The following is a 19,548-nucleotide window of genomic DNA, read 5'->3' as shown; positions in this document are numbered from 1 at the left end:
GCAAACTCTGAAGCTAATGGCCAGGTGGGGCCTCGAGGAAGCCACCCAGAGCCGCTCAGGCTGCACTGTGATGGTTCAAGATGACCACAAAATGTAAAATTGGCCCAAGCCATTCCCCACTGTCCTGCTATACTCACTTGTTTTAAAAGGTGATTTTTTTTCTTATGGAAAAAATGAAAACAGTGAGCCGAGAGCTTTTTAGCTTTTCCTTCAATGAAAGCCTCTCATCTTGAAAAGAAATGTTTTTCTTCAGCAACAAAGGTGGTAGAGAAGACTCTTGTACTTTTGCGACAAGTTTTATCAACATTAACACTGGCCTCCATAAAGCACCTAGTAAGAAAGCCAAAGGATAAGATGTTGCGTTTCTTTTAAAATAATTTAAAATATATTAAATTTTCCAAAGGCAGATTTCACTGGAATGAGGTGTCTTGATCAGAGAACTACACGCCACTGAAGAACAGTACTTTCAAGGAGCTATTTTTGTTAAGGGGTAGAGGCGAAACGGGCTGACTGGTCCGATGCGGTGAAGCAGCAAAGTCAGACCTCGTACGTGACAATCAGCCGGAGAGACGACGACACCGATTCTCTACACAATGAAGAAGAGACATCTTCACAACTGTTCGACTTAAGAACTATGGTTTTTAGATACCAGGAAGAAAACACAGTTGTACCTTAACATCTGTTGAGAAAATACAAATAAATAGGCTACAAACAGCAAACCGCTTGACAACTCAGTCGCCACTTGGACAGTCATGCAGTTGAGGAATACATCCTTGCGTAACCGGACACACACATTGGTCATCTCCTGCACATGCATACCACTGCTTATTTAAAAAAAAAAAAAAGCCATTTATAGTGTATCAGTCAGGAGCACAGCCTCTGAGTCGCCTGTAATGTAGCTAACACCTCACAGCAGACGGCTCCGTGAAAACTGGGTCCTGCTGGTCAGAGAGGAGCTCGAGGAAGGAAAGCACTTGCCAACAGCAAAGCCACTCTGACACAGCAGGAGAGAACTTTAAACAATGTCACCACTGCGTCTGAAACACGACCATGGCAAGTACGAGGCAGAAGCCAACACTTGCCCACTTGCCAGTCGAGGGGATGATCTGCCACAACAGAGGCTCTCGAGGCCTGGTTTCTCTGCTTGCGAAACCAACATGGTCACTGCACTTGGAATCCAAAGGACTTGAGAAAGTGTTTGACGCTGCCATTCTAAGTGGACTGAGAATTTAAGGTAATGTTCTGCTGCCACGGAGCTGGGATCCGCTCCGTGACTGGCTGCCACAGGTCACGGAGAAAAACCTGGGTGACTAGTCCGCCAGAATCTGCTTTTGCTACACTCTGTTCACCACCTCAAAGAGAAATGCCATTTCAATCCAAGACCAGCTGTTTGGCCCATCGTCCCAGCCACTCCTCGGCCAGGAAGCTTGATCCTGCTGCAAGAAAACAAGTAAGACTATGGTGCGTGGCTTAAAAAGTCCTGTATGTGAGGAACTCTTTCATTTTCTTGGGGATCGGCAGTGCTAGCACTTGGTAGGTGGTCAGGAAACTTCGAAGGGCTTTCCGGCATAAGTGCTTCAGTGAAGACAGGACCCGAGGAGCTGTCCAGAACTGGACGTGGCCATCCCTTGTCCTGAAAGGGAACCAAAACAGACGCTTTGAGAGAGACCTTAGAAACACACGCTTTCACGGTGGGTATTAATGTTTCTACTCGTACTTGCATCAGCAGGAGGCACCCGGGGAGGGCCATGCAGCCCTTAAATGCAGCCCTGATGGTCAAAATCGATGTAAAGGCTGTGATGCTGAATAACTTAAGGCCGCTGGGAGGATCATAAGAACTCAAGACACCTTCAATACCAAAGTGCTGTCTGTGAGCTCGGCCCCTTCTGAGTCACACCGTGAGTTCAAGTGCAACAGAGGGAAGAGTGCCACCTCCTGAATTATAGATGATCCCTGCAAGGTGGCCTCTGCCCTAAATGGTTTCTCAGAAATTCTGCATCATCCCGACACGGGCCTCCTTGTGGACGTGGCCCATTAAGTGGCACCAATCATAGCTCTTTAATTACTCTTAGGTTAAATATTAAGAGTAAATGATAACCTACACTGGCAGAACAGATTATTAGAATGTTGTGTCCTCTTGCATATCCTTAAAGCCTTCGTCATTGGCAAGAACATTCTAGATGCTTGCTTTCCTTAAAAAGCTACATGGTACACTCAGCAGAAACTGCTCCCCATCTGTTCAGCTACCAGACACATACCCTGTGGCAATAACTCCACCATGTGGAAAAAATGTGCAGCAAAGACCATTGGTCATAGGAGCAAATGCAATTGGAGTTTTCAGTTCCAGGGCCCAGATCCGGAGGAGTCTGGATGAGAGAGAACAGAAATATTTGCACATTAGCAGATGTGGGGCCAGCCCCAGAGGGGGATGCTACCATTGCTTGCAGGGCCCTGGTCTGAGGCCACACACCGAGATTTCTCTCTGTTACCTGTCATCTGCCACTGTGGCGAGGTACAAGCCTTCAGGAGAGAAGCACACAGATCTCAGGGAGCTAATGTGCACGTCACTGTCGTCCATGGGGGGGTCAAGTTGGGTGTGGCTGAGGAGAAAGAAACAGACGGTCAGCCTGGGGTGATGGCCACTCTTCGCCCTTCATCTTCATTCCTGGGCAGGAGGCCAAAATGCTGGGGATATGACAGGCTCCAAGACCCATCCTTACCCCCTACAGAAAACCTTGGGAAAAGCAGACTAGGGAAAAAAAGCACATTTCCTAAGTCTCTCGTGGAAGGGGTTGAAGGGTTACTCACACTCTGTGCTAATTTCCTTATGCAAAGTAGGTCAGCCCTCACTTTAATGCCACAGTACAAACTGAAAGTCTTTTTTCGGCTAAGATACATGATAATTATAGGACTACCTATTATTTGCTTCAGAAAACAACAGAGACAGAGCAAAAGACCCGAGTTTGTGAGAACATGAAAATTCATTTTGGAAATACCAGTTTCAGTAAGAGGATCGTTCTGAACTTGCTACTATGGTTATTAGTAAATGGAAAGAAAGAGTCACTTTGAGGTTTCATTAACGCTGAATCCAGAAGTACACACAGCCTCCTACCTCGGGAGCCTTGAAGGCACTCGGGTCTAATTTGAGAACGTAAGTGACAATGAAGTGCCACCGCATGCCCCCGCCTCCCCTGCCCCGGACTCTACGCAGGCCATGCCTAACCCAAGGCAGCTTTCTCAACAGTCACCCCTGCGACAAAGTCCGAAGCAGGGATCCCGTCCTTACTGGAGGAACCTCAGCCTCTCGCCAGTATATGGGTCCCACATGATCACGTTGGTGTCGTAAGAAGCAGTGACGAGCAAGGCGGAGTCGGGGGAGAAGTCACAAGACACAACACTGCTTTGGTGGCCCTCTAGCTTCCGGATTAACGTGTAGGACCGCATGCTCCATAGAAACACCTGTGGAAAGGAACAGGTGCCTGGTTAGGGGCGGCCGCAGCGTGAACAGTGAGAGAACAACACATGAGGCCCCACGGCCAGGTGGAGCCAAGCTCTCCACTCCCGCTTTCGTACAGCTCTTCCAGAACGCGGCACAGAGGCCTCGGGAAAGCAACGGGTCTGAATTCTTGAGGCACCCGACCGGTGCACAAGCTCAAGGAGCCTAGTCTAAGGGAGCAGAAACCCAGCCAACCTCAGGAAGACTACCGGCTAAAAATGTATCCGGAGAAGTTTCTGAGTTTGGCTTCTGGGCCCTGGTTGCAAGATCCCAGTGTGTGCTGGCAGAGACCCGAGCCAAGCACTATCCTGTCCTTTCAGTTAAAAACAAAAATATGGGTCAGAGGTGAGCTCCAGGGCTCCCAACAGAGCAGTGGCACCTTGCCGAGCCATTTTACACCATGTGTTTACAGAACGGTGGGACAACTGTCCGGATGTCTGACACAGTTCATCACTTGAGATCTTTTTGAGAATCATGAAAAATGGGATTTTATTTTCTTCCCATGAAGAAAACTCGCCATCACGTAGTTCCAAACCCCAAATCAATGATTAACCACCCGGGCTGTACCACACAGTGGACTCTTCACTTCCCCGAGTTAGTCACAGCAAACAGCTCGACGCAGACATAAAATCAGACACACACACAGTTGCCAAACTGTTCTTGGGTTTCTAATACTTTCTTAAACAACAGCCAGGATTTCAGAACAAAGTTCAAGTACCGCACATTCTGATTTGAAATGGAAATCCCCATGACCCAGATTCAAATGAAATTGTTCAGAGGGAAACGTGGATCCATAGAGGGGTTGCAACTTGTAACATCTGAGACTCCAGGGGGAAAAGAAATGTAAAAACTTTGTGAAGGCGAACAGCCCTCCTCCAGTGACAGAGCAATGCATCTCCTCAAACACCTCCTCTCTTTTGGTTTATGTCAACATGCAAATCCAATCAGAAGCGTGCAGGAGGAGGGCCCGGCTGGCGAGCGTGCCTCCTGCCAGGGCGACTTTGCCGCCGATGCTGGAGGCACGGGCCATACCGACCCTCTCCCACACCGAGCCCAACCTCCAGCTCTCGCTGCACTCGGGCAACGGAGGAAATGGCAGCCACCGCCTGAGCCTTACCGACTTCTCTCCGGCGGCAGAGCACAGCATGCTGCAGTCCGGGGAGATGGAGCAGCAGTAAACCCACTGCAGGTGGCCCGACAGCACCTGGATCTGTTTACCTGCAGGGAGGGGCACACGGGGAGCTGGTGAGCCAGCAAGCGAGAGTGCGTCTGAAGGCTGGCCCACCCCCAACCCCAGCACACCCACCCAGTTTGCTCTCGGCTGCGCCCAAAGGCCCAGTTTTTTTAGCGCAGAGAAAGAAATACGCCAGGATGTGTCATGTAAACACCTGAAATCTATTAATACGATAGCGTAATCCCCAAGGAAATCACTACCTTCTGTTTCACCAAAATCCACAGGATCGGTAGGATAAAGGCTGTACATAGATCAGATCTGAGAGATCCCTCCCATAGCAGAGAATGTTCTTTTCAGCCCCCACCCCCAACCATCTCTAATACTTCGGAGCATCCTTCCAAATTTGAGAATGTTTTATCTTCACTTCTGTTGTCTACACTCTGTAATGGTCTCCCTCTCTCCCAAGGCTCCCACTGCACCCTCTCACCCTTGCCAGGGTGTCTGGATGAGCGACAGTGCAGAGTAATGAGGGCCATGTGCTCTGCGGTCAGGTGAACCCCGGTTTGAACCCTGACCCCACTGATGACTCAGTGTGCTGAGTCATGTGGCATATGCCCCGGGGCTACTCACATAATTGCTCCAGTTCTGAGCTGGGGGAAAAAAATTAAAGGCCCATCCATAAGCATAAGAGAACAGGCAACTATATGGATTCCGTCTACCCCCCTAATTCAGATGCCATTAAGGATCTAGATTTTCCATGGTTTGTGGAAAAAATGTGAGGAATATGAATCTGTTGTGGAACAACGACCCCAAAGTCTGTTAAGCGTAAGTAGGACACAGAGGGAAATACGGAAGGCTCTTAGCATGGGTCCTGAGGCTGCAGGGGGATTCCAGGGAAGGCAGTAGAGTGGAGGACGAGATAGGAAAAGAGACGGGGGTGGGGGGGGGGGTAGTGAAAACCAATACAGAAAAAGGGAAAGAACTTTTATGAACATATAGTCATGCATTTAAGAGTTTGTGTGTATGTGTATGTATACGAGCGTACACGGAATTTTTGTAGTGAGTCATGGTTTCTTCAGCTGTCACATAAAAGCAGCACCAACCTCCCCCCCCCCGCCCCCCGGGGTGGTTGTGAGTACCAAACAAATGTAGGCAGGATGGAAGGGCAGGGCCCCGTACCTGGGAACACTACTTTATCACCACCACCCCGCCCCCTGAGAAAGCCCTACTGTACTCGGCCGCTCCCAGTCCCCTTCAGCTAGTCCTCTCTTCCCAATCACCGAAAGATTATCTACCTTAGGCGGTGGCAAGCTGCCTCTGGATACACATTAAAAATGGCGCTGCCTTGGAGAAGACTTCCCAACAGCAGACCTATCTTGTGACTTCAAGTGCCACAGCAGAAACAACTAGAGTTCTCTTGTTCTCACCACCTCATCTGGACACCAAGCACCTCCTTGGCAGTCTGACAAGTCATCAGGCTTGCTTCTCAGAGGGCAGGAGTAGGTCCCCTCTCGTGGTTGTGGGGGGCCGGCACAATCACGGCTGAGGCAAGAGTACCGGTGCCTTCGCGTTATTGCGGGTGAGTGTGCCTCTGTATCAACTGTCCACGTCGCCGTTTCCTCCTCCCACCTCCCTCCAGCCCCTGCGTCCCTGCCCATGTGGGGAAGAAAGGGCCTGGCAATAAACTCCTCTTCACCATGTCACCTTTCCGGTTAAAGATCAGTACCAGAGATGTATGGGCCACCTCTGTATACAGCTCTGCTCAAAGCAAAAGTCACAAAAGTTGACCCTCTCTAGCTAAGAGAATTCTTCTGGGCAAAGATTCCACTTCACAAAGAAACTATTTCTGACAGGAAGTAACCAACATGGACGACTTCCTCTAGACTGGTGTTTCTCAACCCGGGGAGACTATGCCCTTCGCATGGACAGGGGGCAAAGTCTGGAGACGTTCTGGCTGTCACAACTAGAGAAGGTGCTTCTGGCATCTGGTGGTTAGAGTCCAGGGATGTTCCTCAACATCCTAGAATGCACATGACGGCCTGTAACGAAGAATCGGCACGCCCAAAATGTCAGTGTGCACCACAGCTGAGAAAACTTACCTACAGCATCTACTTTCAATCAGTAGGGGTGAAAACTGGTTCTCAGTAGCCGAAAAAAATCTTACTTTTTTTTATGTACAAAGCATCGATATGCATTCAGTGCAAAAATAAACGGTATATTTTGATATTAATATCTCATGGGGATGAGGTGGGTGCGTGATTAGAAAAAAATGTCTTACAAGGGTCCTTAGGAAAATTGGTTGAGAAACACTATTCTAGGTAAAAGTGAGAAGGGGGCAAATAAGAGTATTTTTGGAGCTGCCCAGTAGTTCCGTCACTTCCATACCATGTTTATTCAGGTCCCAGATGCGAAGAGTCTTATCCCGAGATGCCGAGACCAAAATCAAACTGCCACTGGGTGTGAAGCTCAGATCTCTCACGACATCTTGGTGGCCGGAAAGATTCAAAAGCAGGAGCCCTGGCGTGGGAGCAGGAGCACTTGGTCAGTGGGAGAGGGGGCACCCGGTCTGCTGGTCACGGCTACACCCCTCAGCCAACTGGGGGGCCGGCGGCTTCTCTGGTCCCTGATGAGAACATGCATGCACCCTGGGACCTTATCCCGGCCAGAAATGACCTACCTGTTTGCACCTCCCAAATCTTGATCTGCCCGTCATTGAGTCCCGTAGCAAGGATCAGGCAAGAGATGTCTGGCACTTGGGGATGGTGGCGTGCCCAGAGCTTCCTGCTAGGTGGAGAAGGCCACGGGCTAAAGGCCAAACCCCAGACAATCTGCCCACAATCCAGAGTCTTCTCCTTTGGGCTGCCTCGCCCTTTTGTATCATTTTTGCTGCTTCGGCTTTTGGCTTCAAACCCTTTAGGGATGCTGGAGAAAGCAGAGATTCCTTAATGAGTCCAAAAGTGTCAACCAACTGTTCATTCCATGATATCTAAGATACTAAGGTTCTAGAAACAAATTGGCCTTTGGTGAATTCTAACGTGACTTAATTTCTCTTTAGAATTCATGTAACAAAGACTTCATTAGCCTTGGTTCATTCCATCTGTGATACCCCTGCAATGGGGTGACCTGCCTTGTGGGATAACTAGATCACAGAAGCTCCAGGGAGCCCTACGCTTCCTCAGAAAGTTCTCTCAGGTTTGGTGCACGGAAGGAAAGATGCCCTCAGTTTTTCCCATGAGGAAGAAAGCATGCTGTAGGTCTGGAACTAGGACAGATCTTAGAACTTGAATACGCATCTGCCGCTCCCCTGCCTGATGAGCCCCTAGCTTTGAAAGGCCCAAGGAGCAGGGAAATGAATGCGTTTCTGGCCCACACAGTTTGCTTGGTACGAACTGATTTCCACCTTCACTCATGATGCTCCAACCCATTAGTGAGGCTCTCTCACTTACTTCTCTGGGTACATCCATCCAGCTCAGGAACCAACCAGTGGGGTGACCCAGGACAGAAAGCCCACAGAAATGTGCAGAGCTGCACTGACCTCAAAGATCCCCCAGCTTCAACTGCTTTTACGTTCTACTTACGGTGAAACACAGGCCCAGATAAGCTCCGTGAGACTCACTCCCTAAGATCTAGGCCCTGTCCACCCTCCCCCAGCAGACCACATCTCACAGGCTTGAGCAGTTGGGACAGCCCTGGGGTTCAGCCCCCGAACTCAAAGTTTCCTGTCTACAGTACACTTTATCAGGGCAAGTATTAAGTCCTACTTTTCTGTGTGACCCTGACCACACTCTGGGGTGTATCAAACTAGGGGAAATGAAGGTGATGAAGCTGGAACCCAGTTCCGTGAAAAATCCTATACTCAACCTGTATGTAACTGGACCTCTTTCCCCAAAGTTAGAAGTAAATCACATTTTTGCCAAGTGTGTAGTTGAAATATATTAAAGAATTTTAACCAAGCTCACCTATAAAATTAGAAGGGAGGAGCTAAGGCAAACATAGGCTCCATCAGCTCTAAAACTCTATTAGTCCAAATCAGAGCTTGGCAAGCTATGCCCAGACCAGCAATATTTTTATACATAAAGTTTTACTGGAACACCACATTTGTTTGTTCACATACCATCCATGGCTGCTTTCACGCCGTTAACAGCAGAGAGGAGGAGTCTGGACAGAGACCGGACAGCCCCCAAAGCCAAAAGTATTTACCACCTGAGCCTTCAAAGAAACATGTGCTGACCCCAGGTCTCAATGGCCTAATGGTGTTTGAAAACTTGTCCTGACAAACATCTGAATGTGATAATGACTGTCTTTTCGACTGATCCTTTTCAGTCCCGCACCTCCAGAACCTGCCTGGTCCTGGCGCAGGGGCCTGAGTCGGCCAAACAGGGAGGCAGCGCGGGAAAGGCGGAGCCACAGGGAAAGCTCTGCAGGATGGCTTGGTGCCACCGAAGCTACATTTGTTTTACATTTTTTATAAAATCCTAATTTCTGCATTTGAATTAAGGAATAATCTGTAGCTATTTTATTCCAAAGGAATTAAGGCACATCTGCATATTAATTCATTTTAACATCATAAACTGAATTTCTCTAGAAAGAGATACTAAACCCTCCATTTGAGGGTAGAGTTAACTTTCCTAGGCTCACAAAATCAGGGGCCGAATTGGAACTAGAACTCAAGTCTTGGGTAGCCAGGCCCACTACTCAACAGATCCCCTGGACTTCTGAATTTGCCAGTCATGAAGGGATGAGGTACATGGGAGGTGGCGGGTACGTGCACGGGAAAGGAAGAGCTAAGGGCAAGGCGGTCACTGGGGGAATTTAACTTCACTGAAATTCAAGTTCCTCAAAACTATTTCCAAAACTAGTACAATTATTTGGTTAGTACCAATTATTTGCTTAATACCAAAAGCGCTATTATTTTTTTTTAAATGTGTAACAATCCGAACAAGAACCTAAGGACTTTCAGATTTCCCCTTTTAAAGGACTTTTAAATAACAATTATTTTCAATTATAAAAGTAATAAAGAACTGTGGGAAAAATTTGGAAGTGAGACAAATAATAAAATTAAAATTACCCATAATCCTAATATCACTCTAAAAACAGTAAACATTTCACTATGAGTTTTTATTTGTGCATATGTACATATATTTTTAAAAGACAAATTTGGGATATTACATATATGGCTTTATAGCTTCCTTTTTTCATTAAGTCTTATAAGCATTGTCCTAAGTTATTATTCTTCAAAATGTGTGATTTTTCCCCCGAACAAGTAACTTCTTACTTAACACATTAAACAGTAACATTTCTCTCATTATATTAAGCAACAGATACACAAAAAGACTTAATACTCAAATTTCCATTTTCCTGAGTTCGTACTGGACAGATGTACTTACCTATAGTGATGTATATGTTTGAACATAAGAGTAATTTTCAGGAAAACAGAATTTCCATCTGTACGCTTTTTAAAAAATTCTTTTTCGAACCATAAGCTTACGGACTGGGTATAAAGTTGAGTCTCTTGCGTTTAGAGTAGGAGATCAATAAAGAATGAAAGACCTTGGCATTTTCATTAAACTGACCACAGAAGGAACTGAAAATCATGATTTAAAAAAAAAATCTCTGATGGCTACAAAAAATATCCTACAGCAATGCCATCGTTTGTTTCCCTTACCATCCTCTCATCACCAGATTCTAAGTGATTTCTGGTTTCTCACTACTACAGAGCTAATTCCGTGATGAAAAATCCGTGTATGGAAATAGATGACCCCATTTCTGAGATTCCTAGTAGCGGGAAGAACATTTTCCAGGTCCCTGATGCATCCTGCCAAGCTGCCAGATTCACACCCCGCAATCCCAGCACGCTCTTGTCCGTGGGACCTATTATCAAGGCCACAAGTTTCAGACTGAACTGATGAAACACTTAAATCTAACGTGCAATTTATAAGAAATGCCCAAAGCAAAACAAATGAGACCCTCAAGGACAGAGGCCATCTTTGATTTAGTTCAAGGTTCCCAGCCCCTAGGCTCCGTGTCAGGCAAAGATTTCCAACAGGTGCTGCCTGAACAAACAGGCCGACGCAGAGCAGTCCTGTCCCGGCCAGGCTGGCTGACCTGGAGCTCACAGCACTCACGCACTGGGCCCTGACCAGCCCAAAGAAAGCAACTAGTTAATACCAGAAACTAAATTTGGTCCATCAAGGGAAAAACAAAAACCCAACCTAAATATGGGCAAAGGATGTGAATGGAAGTTTCTCCAAAGAAGATGGAGGACAGGCCAAGAAGCACCAGGTGCTCCACGTCAGAAGCTAACAGGAAATGCAAACCCAAACAAAAAGATGCCACTGCCCACCTTACTGGGATGGCTCTGCTAGAATCAAAAAGACGGACAACACGTGTTGGTGAGGGGTGAGGGTGTGGGGGTGTGGGGGATACGGAAATCTCACACATCGGCTGGTGGCATTGCAAAATGGGGCAGCCACCTTGGGCATCGGTCTGTTTCTCAAGCGGAGAAACATTGTAAGCCTATGTCCATGCAAAAAAAACCCCATACGTAAATGTGCACAGCAGTATTACCAGTAATAGCCAAAAAGGGAAAACCACCTGTCGACGCGAGGTGCACTGTCTCTGTACAATGGAATATTATTTGGCAGTAATGGGAAATGACATACTGATACACGCTGTAAGAGGGATGGCTGAAAACATTCTCCTAAGTGCAAGAAACCCGCCAGAAAAGACTCCATGGCGTACGATTCAATGTATACGAGAAGTCGAGAATAAGCAAATCTACAGAGACAGAAAGGGGATTTGTGGCTGCTCAGGACTGGAGAACAGAGTGAGACTGGAGGATGACAAGTGAGGGATGTAGGGGCTGCTTTCTGTGGCAATGACAATGGTTTTGAGATTAATCATGGCGAGAGCTGCACAACTCCCTGAATGAACTAAAAGCCACTGAACTGTACACTTTAAAGGCACAGGTTGTATGGTATGTAAATTACATCTCAATAAAGCTGCTGAAAAATAACAGCGGGGCTAACACAATCTCCACAGATTTAATTTTCCCACATACCGACCGCGGGGCTCTGGAAACCCCAATGATCAATTCCTGAACTGTTTTCGGCCATTCTCCTTCTGTTCTTGGGCAGGCAGACCCCAGAGGGCAGGGAGTCAGGTGGGAAAGCACTCCAGGTCCCCGTCGGGAGGTCCCTCGTTCCTCTGGGCTCAGGTGGGGGGGGGGGGACTTACAACTGCTCCTCCAGCGGCCAGGGGATCAGCTTGACAATGCAGTGTCCTTGAGACCAAGCGAACCAGGAACCGTCTGGGGAGAAGGCGACGCTCCAGGTCTCACAGCTCGACTTCCAATCAAACTGGTGGGGGCGCCCCGGCTTGAGCTCGGCCAGCAGCAGCGGTTCCTCTGAGACAGGAGACAGCATATGCTTCAAACAAACACCCTTGCTGCCCCGGCGGGGAAAGTGGGGAGCCAGGCTCCAGGCCACCTTGCTGACTCAGACCCAGGAAAGCCACTGTCTCCCCAAGGCGAGGGGTGATACTTTGGATTCCGGGAGGGAGTTGTCATTTAAATGACCCGCAGCAGTAACAGTAGCCACAGGCCGCATTCCAGCGCAGTTACTCAACCCTGGCACTGGCCCCTGCTGGTTAACCATGACTCAGAGTAACCTTTGTGCGAGTGAACCGGGTGAATGGAGGCCTCATTTTCCTATGAATGCCTGAAGAGGAAGAAAGGAGAGCCGGACCAGGCTGGGACCAGGCTAGATGGCACAGATTAGGAGGCCTTCCAGTGTATTTAAGGTCTCCTCAAAAAACCCTGCAAGAACGCACGACTGACTCAAAGGCTCCCCGTCGCTCACCAGCCTCCTCCCCATCACCGAGGCTAAAACGTTCAGCACTTGCCCTGCTTCCTGCCGCTCAGACCTCTGGATCTGGCCTCCGGTTTCCATCTCTGTTCTGGTTCAAGCCTTCATCCCAATCTTGCCCAGATCTTTTACGAGACTCCCCTGAGCTTCCTTGTCCCCAGGGAACCCTGCTGAAGCTGAAATACACGTCACATTTCTCTCACATACATTCCAAGGCTCCCACCTGCGTACACAGTAAGGGCAGCGAAGCCTGGGCCTCCCACCCCACTGCACGGGCGCCGCCCCCTTCCCGTGACCTCTCTCCACCTGTGACCTCTCTCCACCCACCACACTCGGGCCACACGAGTCACCTGGCCAAGTCACTTGGCCGTGCCCCAAGCAGCTCCTTCGTGTTCACACCCGGACTTACGAGACTCCCAAGCACATATCCTGATCCTACCTCTGGCGAAGCGGAAATCAAGTCCCACCCTGCCTGCTTCATTCTCTCCAGCGGTTACGAGTTTCTTTCTGGCCCACCCTCCACCAGAGTTTAAGCACCCTGTTCAAACACCAAAATGATTTCATTTTCATTTCTCTCTGGGCCGAGCACTGTGCCTTGTGAAGAGCAGGTGCTGGACGGGTGCTGCTTTTGCCACCTGAAGGCAAGCTCGAGTCTCTACTCCAGCGGAAGCTTTTCTCAATGGCTGATGAAGCTCATAGTTAAAGGCGTTCACAATTGATTTTTGACCACTGATTATGATCATGATACATACTAATATAAAAACTGGCTTCCACTCTGAATGAGGTCACTTCCTGAGGTCTATGTTCCACTTCGGTAGTTTCAAGACCTTGACCCTTTTATACCTGTTACCAGATAGTTACTAATTTAAACAGCCCTATTTCACATATTTTAGGACACACCTTTATATGTCTTCTCACTGTCTGACCTCGCGGAAATCTGGATGGGTCTAACAAACGATTAATTTTTATGGTTATATAGGCAGTATTTTTTCTCAGTGATAAACAAGAACTGTGGTATCTTGGGTTTAATGAAACCGACGGTAAACATGCATATATAGTGAGATGCCTATCTGTATACGGTATTTATATATGTATATATAATCTTTCCTGGTTATATACGTTATAGAAGATGAAGGTATTACCTTGTTTTATAAAATAAACATGTTGCTGAAGAATCTGTCCTTAAATAGAAATTTAATCTATCAAGCCTTTGGGCTTTGCTGTTTAAAGTTAAGTAAGTTTCTTTTGCAAAGAGAATATTCATTTCCTGAGGTTCTATGCAGAAAGTAGGTTTTAATATATTAGATCTGCCTAAACTGGCATTTGTATAGGCCCAGGTAATTCTCCTGAAACCTGTACATGTTTGTACATGGGATCTTTTCATTTATACAATTATTTGTCTATATGAACATACTCCTTTGGATGGGAATATTTGCATAGTATGAAGTTACTTTACATTTTAAATCCAAAACAGGTCTCTCAATGTTACCCAGCACCCCTGTGGTGTTGTCTTCATTCTCATTATTCCTAGATATTTTCCTGTAGGGACCTAGCCCTGATCTGCCAGTGCCTCCTTCAGGTAATCCAGTGGTTCTCACCAGATTGTGTCCCCCTGGGGACAGGTGGCAATGTCTGGAGACATTTGCGGTTGTCATAACTGGGGGTGGTGCTATTGGTATCTAATGAAAAGAAGCCACGGATACTGCATCCTACTGTGCACAGGACAGCCCCCCACGATGAAGGATTATCTTGCTCAAAATGTCGATAGTGCCAAGGCTGAGAAACTTGATGTAGTCAAATATTAAATGACATCGACTGACCTGCAGGTACATTTTTATCTACCGGATGAAAAAGTCTTTATTCCACGCTGATAACATTCACACTTGGCTCACTTCCTCCACAACAGGCACATTATCTATCCTTTTGACACCATGGAGACTCTGCACAATATAAAAAGGGATCCTCCTTGTTTTCTCTCTTTTACTTCCCAGACCAGATCCATTAACAAGTTCTATCAAGGCTGTTTCCAAAAGGCTTGGCAAACCTAACTTCTCTCCATCTCCATGGCTACTATTCTAATCTATGCAAACCATCTCATCAACATCGTCTCTCACTAAGCAGCCTTGCAACTGCTCTCCTAGCTTCCACTCTGCCCCCCATCCATTCTCCTCACCTCCTAGAGTGAGCAGTTTCAACCACTTTTAGAATAAAATTCAAGCTTCTTACCATGCCCCTGATGTCCTACATAACCTGGCCCCTGGCCTTCATCTCCCACCTGGGCTTATAACTCTCCCTTCCCTGCCCCTGGCTCTAGCCTTCACTCACCCCCTTGATTGTACTCAATTAGTTCTGACCTCAGGGCCTTTGCACCAGCTAGTCTCTTCACCTGGAATGCCCTTCCATGACTGGCAGCTTCTCTTCATTCAGTCTTGGCTCAAATAACAACTCCTTGGATAGCCCTTCTCTGACCCCATGACAATCTCCTTCACAACCCCTCCCATCATGTTCTTTACAGCACAATCACCATTATGATTAGCTATCAGTCTCCCCCCAACCAGGACATCAACTCCACGGAAGCAGGGGACCTTGTATGTTTATTCTCAGTGCCTAGCAGAGTTCCTGGCAGAGAGCAGGCAGTCACTAAGTATTTGTTGAATAAATATACATGGTACACCTCTTTAAATATAAACAAAATGAAGCCCCTTAAACTATTATGTTGCCTATGCCAAACATTTCACATGAAATGCTTCTTAAACATGAGCCATACCCAGATTTCACACTCTATTTCTGTGATTTGGAGATTTAATCTCCTGCTATTTCAGGCTCAGGAATCCAAGAGCTAAAAGAAGAAAAAACTCAGTGACTCCTGTCTCTTCATTTCTAGAACTAAGGAAATTCTAAAGCAGAGTCTGGGCCCATACTAAGCTTGGCTGCTAGGGGGAAGAAGCCATAATAAGTGCAGAACTTAAAAAAAAAAAAGAAAAAAAGAAAAAAAAAAAAAACCCAAAAACCAGAGCTGAGAGGATCCAGCTTTCATCTGGGATTGTACCTGCTGTGGTCCTTCATGGCGAAAAGGCCCACGGATCAGGGTTTTCTACTTAAACATTAGGATGTATTTGGATGACCAGGCCAAATGAAAAGATATTTATTATCGGCTTCTTCTGTGCAAGGAAAATTACCTGAACACAGAGATGGAAACAATGACTCTAGCCAGCAGGGAGTCTGGTGATTTGTCCCGCCTCACCACCTTGACATTGGCCTTTCCATCAGCCCAGAAAACTGCCTGGCAGGCCTCAGATCCTTGTCTGACTGCGCCATCTTACCATTCAGGGCTCAGTGTCGATGTCACCTTCTCAGAGACCTTCCTGGACTCCCTGTCTGTAGTGGCCGGGTCACTTTCCTTTCCCTCTGTTCAATGTTCTTTATTCACTTGTCTTGTCTTGATTGCTTACTTGCTTTTATACATTTACTGTGTAGCTCTTCCCTACCCACACCCCAAACCTGCCTCTCTACCCGCTTCAACTGACCTGCACTGTCCAATACACCACCCACTAGCCACACTTGACCACTGACCATTTGCAATATGCCAAGTCCGAATTGAGATGGCATGTTAAGTATGTAACACACACCATATTTTGAATTCAGTACAAAAAAGATCTAAAATATATCAATAATTGTGATTACAGGTTGAAATGATAATAGTTTAGACATGCTGGATTGACAGATAAAATTTTAAAATTGGTTTCACCTGTTTCGCTTCTTTTAATGCAGCCACTAGAATATTTTAAGTTACAGCTGTTGCATTATATTTCTATTGGCCAGTGGTGGCCTAGAGGCTGCCTGGCACACAGTAGATATTCAATAAATATTTGTCGAAAGAATAAATGAATTCTAACCACTGCTCTGAAGATATCTACTGTTGTCCATTGTAATCCCATTACAATGGGCTTTATTCAGTTTCAAAAGAACGTAAAAGTCTCTGGCCTTTTTTTTCCTTTTTTTTTTTTTTACAGCAACTTGGCAGCTCTAGACAGCTCTGCCCACACCCCAAAACACAGTCGTCAATCATTAGGAAAAACTCAGAACTGGAAACAGATTCCAGCTAAAAAGGGAGGCTAGGTACAGATCGCTTTCAGTTTTAACTATAAGGAGTCAATGGAAACAACAGCGGAAGCTATAAAAAGATTCACATAAGATTCAGACAAACAGTAGGGGCCATTTAAAAAGTGGTAACGCACTCACTGAAAAGAAAGCCCTTATCTAGATGGGAAGGCAGAGAGAGCTGCCTCTACACCTTTTACTGAATGCCTGACTATGGCAAACAAAGAAATGTCATTTCCCAAATTAAAAAGTTACACCACCCCAGGGAATACCCTGATCTGAACCTACCCACCCACAATCCCCAACTCCATCAAACTAGCCAGGGAAAGGCAAACATCAACAATCCGAATCCTCCAGAGCAAGACCAAGCTTGCACTTCACTGGAAGAGTACCAAGAGGTTCTGGAACAATTCTGAACCCTAGGCCTTGACCCCTTTTTAGAATTTTCCCTAAAGAAACTGCCTTTAAGCACGGAGGTATATTCAAGAGTTGGAACTCCCAGAATAAATCCCAAGCCCACCCCAAATTTCTGTATAGGTAGGGTTTAGAGGCAAGGTGGCTGGAAAGGAGAAGACAGTCTGAGGGAGAGTCTGGAGGTTTTGCCTTTGCCTAATAAGCACGCATAACAAGCACACTGAGATTACATGTTCATTTGGGCTGACTCTCCAAGTATATCCGATATTCTCAGACTTCCACACTGTTTTCTGATGACAGCTGTTAACAAGGATAGAGGCATGAACCTCACCCATCAATGTACCCTGAACTTGCCCTATGAAACATGCCAGCACGGATCAGCATCCCCAGCTCCACCGCACCTCTGCGAATGAGTCTCCGCTGGGAGAGGCTCGCAAGAGATTTTTTTTTTAACAGGGACCCAGACCCCATTCTTTGGAACAGGCAAGTTTGGGAAGCTCCCAACCACCCACTGGGGCACGTACTATTATTATCCCATTTTGCAGATATAAAACAGACTTGGGTTAAGTGGTCCATGCGCCATCACACCGCTTGTAAGGGGCAAACCTGAGGCCCACCCAGACCTGCAAGTGCGTCACCTGGCACCTGGGCACCCGCCCCCTATCACCCCTTGAGGGCCTGGCGCACCCCCGCGTCCCCGCCCCCTCAGGCGTAGGCGTCGGGCCCCGCTGTCCGGGCATGCAGTGGCCCGTGCTCCCCAGGTCCTGTCGGCGGCGGGCGGGAGACGTGGTGGCGGCCGCTGACAGCGAAAGTGAAACAAAGCTGGGCGCCGGGCGCGCCCCCCGCCGCCGGCCCGCGCGGACTGCCCAGGCCCCGCGCCCCCGCCGCGCCCCTCCCACGGCCGAGCCCGCGCCCCTGCCCGCCCCAGGGGAACGGGCCCGGCCCCGCCCGGCGGAACCCGCGCGCCCGGCCCCGCTCACCTCCGGCCTCCATGGAGGACGCGCGCGGCGCCGCGGCAGGCGTGAGCGCCTCAGCCCCCCGGGCCGCCGGCCCTCATGCCGCCCCCACGCCGCGCGCACCCGCCCCGGCTCCGCCCCAGCCCCGCCGCCTCGCCCGCCGCGGCCGCCGCCGCCCGGAGAGGCCATCAGCTGCTTCCCGTCACATGGCGGCGGGCGCGGGCGGGGACGCGCGGGGGGCGGGCCGCGGGGGCTAAGGGGGCGGGGCCGAGGGGAAAACGGCGGAGGGGGGGTGCAGAATAAAACCCGGGGGCCGAGGGGAAAACGGGGGGGAGGCAGGATAAAACCGGGCGGGGGAAGTACCGTATACGGCTGAGGGGAACGCGGGGGTCGGGCGGACAGGACAAAACCGGGGGGCGGGGACGAGGAGAAAATGGGGAGGCGGGCAGGTGAACGAGGACGAGATACAATCTGAGGGGTGGGGCTGAAGGAAAGCGGGGGGGGGGCAGGTGAGCAGGGCAGGCTAAAAACGGGGGGCTGCGGGGATGAAGAGAAGCGGGGGGAGGGTGAAAACGGAGCGGGGGGGAGAAACTGGGTGGAGGGGGAAACCGGGAGCGGATGGAACGCGGCTGGTGACAGCGGGGGATGGGGGTGGATGCGGGAGGTGTAGGCAAAAAAGGGGGTGTGGCGGGGAGCGGGGCTGAGGGAGTCCGAGGGAGGGGTGCGGAGGGCGAGGAGAGAACTGGGGAAGATGAGGTGGAGAGAAAGCCGGAGGTGGGTGGGAACCAGGTGAAGAGCGGAGCGAATAGGACGGAGACTGTCGCTCAAGAACGAGGACCTGGACACACCAGGCATCAGGGGAACTGTGGGGACAAAAAGCGGGGGCCGAGGAGAGAATTGGGAGGAATGGGTCCGGGAACCCTGGAGGCAGTGAGAAGGCGGGGGGAAAGGAACGAGTCTGGAGAATAAAATGGGGGGCACTGAGGCCGGGAGCTCAGAGGTTAAATGGGAGCCCTGGTGGAGAAGCCCAGCTCGGGGGCTAGGAATGAAAGCGGAGGACCAGAGAAGGGGCAAGCCGCCGATTTTTAAAAATGGGAACCAGAAAAAGACAAGCCCGGCGGAAAATGGAGGGTGAAAACGAGCATGTCAAGGTTAAAATGGGCGGTGAGAAAGGGGCAGCGGGCCAGACAAAAAAAGGGGGGAATCCAAGAAGAGTGGGGGTCCAAATATGGACAAGCTGGGTAAACATGGGTGTAACCTAGGAGGACTGAAGGCCACGGAAAGAGATGTTGGGGACACCAGGGAGAGAAGTGAAACAAGCAGGGGTATCGTGGGGGCTCAGACACCAGCTTGGATTAAACCCACACACATTCAAAGGGAGGGGCTGGGTGGAAAGGAACATGGGACACTGAGGTTAAGGTAGGAAGCAAGGGTTTGGTTAGAAAGGAAGTAAGTTAAGGTGGAACCGCTGTGATAAAGAGCTGGGGAGCAAAGCTGGGGCAGCGAGGAGGGAGCCTGGAGCGAGCCTGGAGGGCCATAAAG

General features: G+C 48.8%; 1 protein-coding gene across 2 annotated transcripts; it reads right to left on the bottom strand.

Moving 5' to 3' along the window:
- Positions 1-619: 619 nt before the first annotated feature.
- Positions 620-18,081, bottom strand: WSB2 (WD repeat and SOCS box containing 2). Of its 2 annotated transcripts, XM_040619872.1 has the most exons (9): positions 18,031-18,081; positions 11,907-12,075; positions 7,348-7,592; positions 7,056-7,187; positions 4,614-4,714; positions 3,287-3,459; positions 2,490-2,600; positions 2,259-2,366; positions 620-1,633 (listed from the first exon to the last, which is right to left on the bottom strand). In XM_040619872.1, exons 1-9 carry the CDS (start codon positions 18,041-18,043, stop codon positions 1,471-1,473), a joined length of 1,215 nt encoding a protein of 404 aa, XP_040475806.1. In that variant the 5' UTR covers positions 18,044-18,081; the 3' UTR covers positions 620-1,470. The 2 variants fall into 2 exon arrangements, with proteins under 2 accessions (XP_040475806.1, XP_008687163.1); XM_008688941.2 differs by lacking the exon at positions 18,031-18,081 and having other exon boundaries at positions 11,907-12,191.
- Positions 18,082-19,548: the final 1,467 nt, after the last annotated feature.

This window comes from Ursus maritimus, unplaced genomic scaffold (genome assembly GCF_017311325.1).
Source record: "Ursus maritimus isolate PB19 unplaced genomic scaffold, ASM1731132v1 scaffold_33, whole genome shotgun sequence".
Lineage (NCBI taxonomy): Eukaryota > Metazoa > Chordata > Mammalia > Carnivora > Ursidae > Ursus > Ursus maritimus.
The sequence above is the reverse complement of the archived record's forward strand: the minus strand, read 5'-3'. Positions and strand labels throughout refer to the sequence as shown.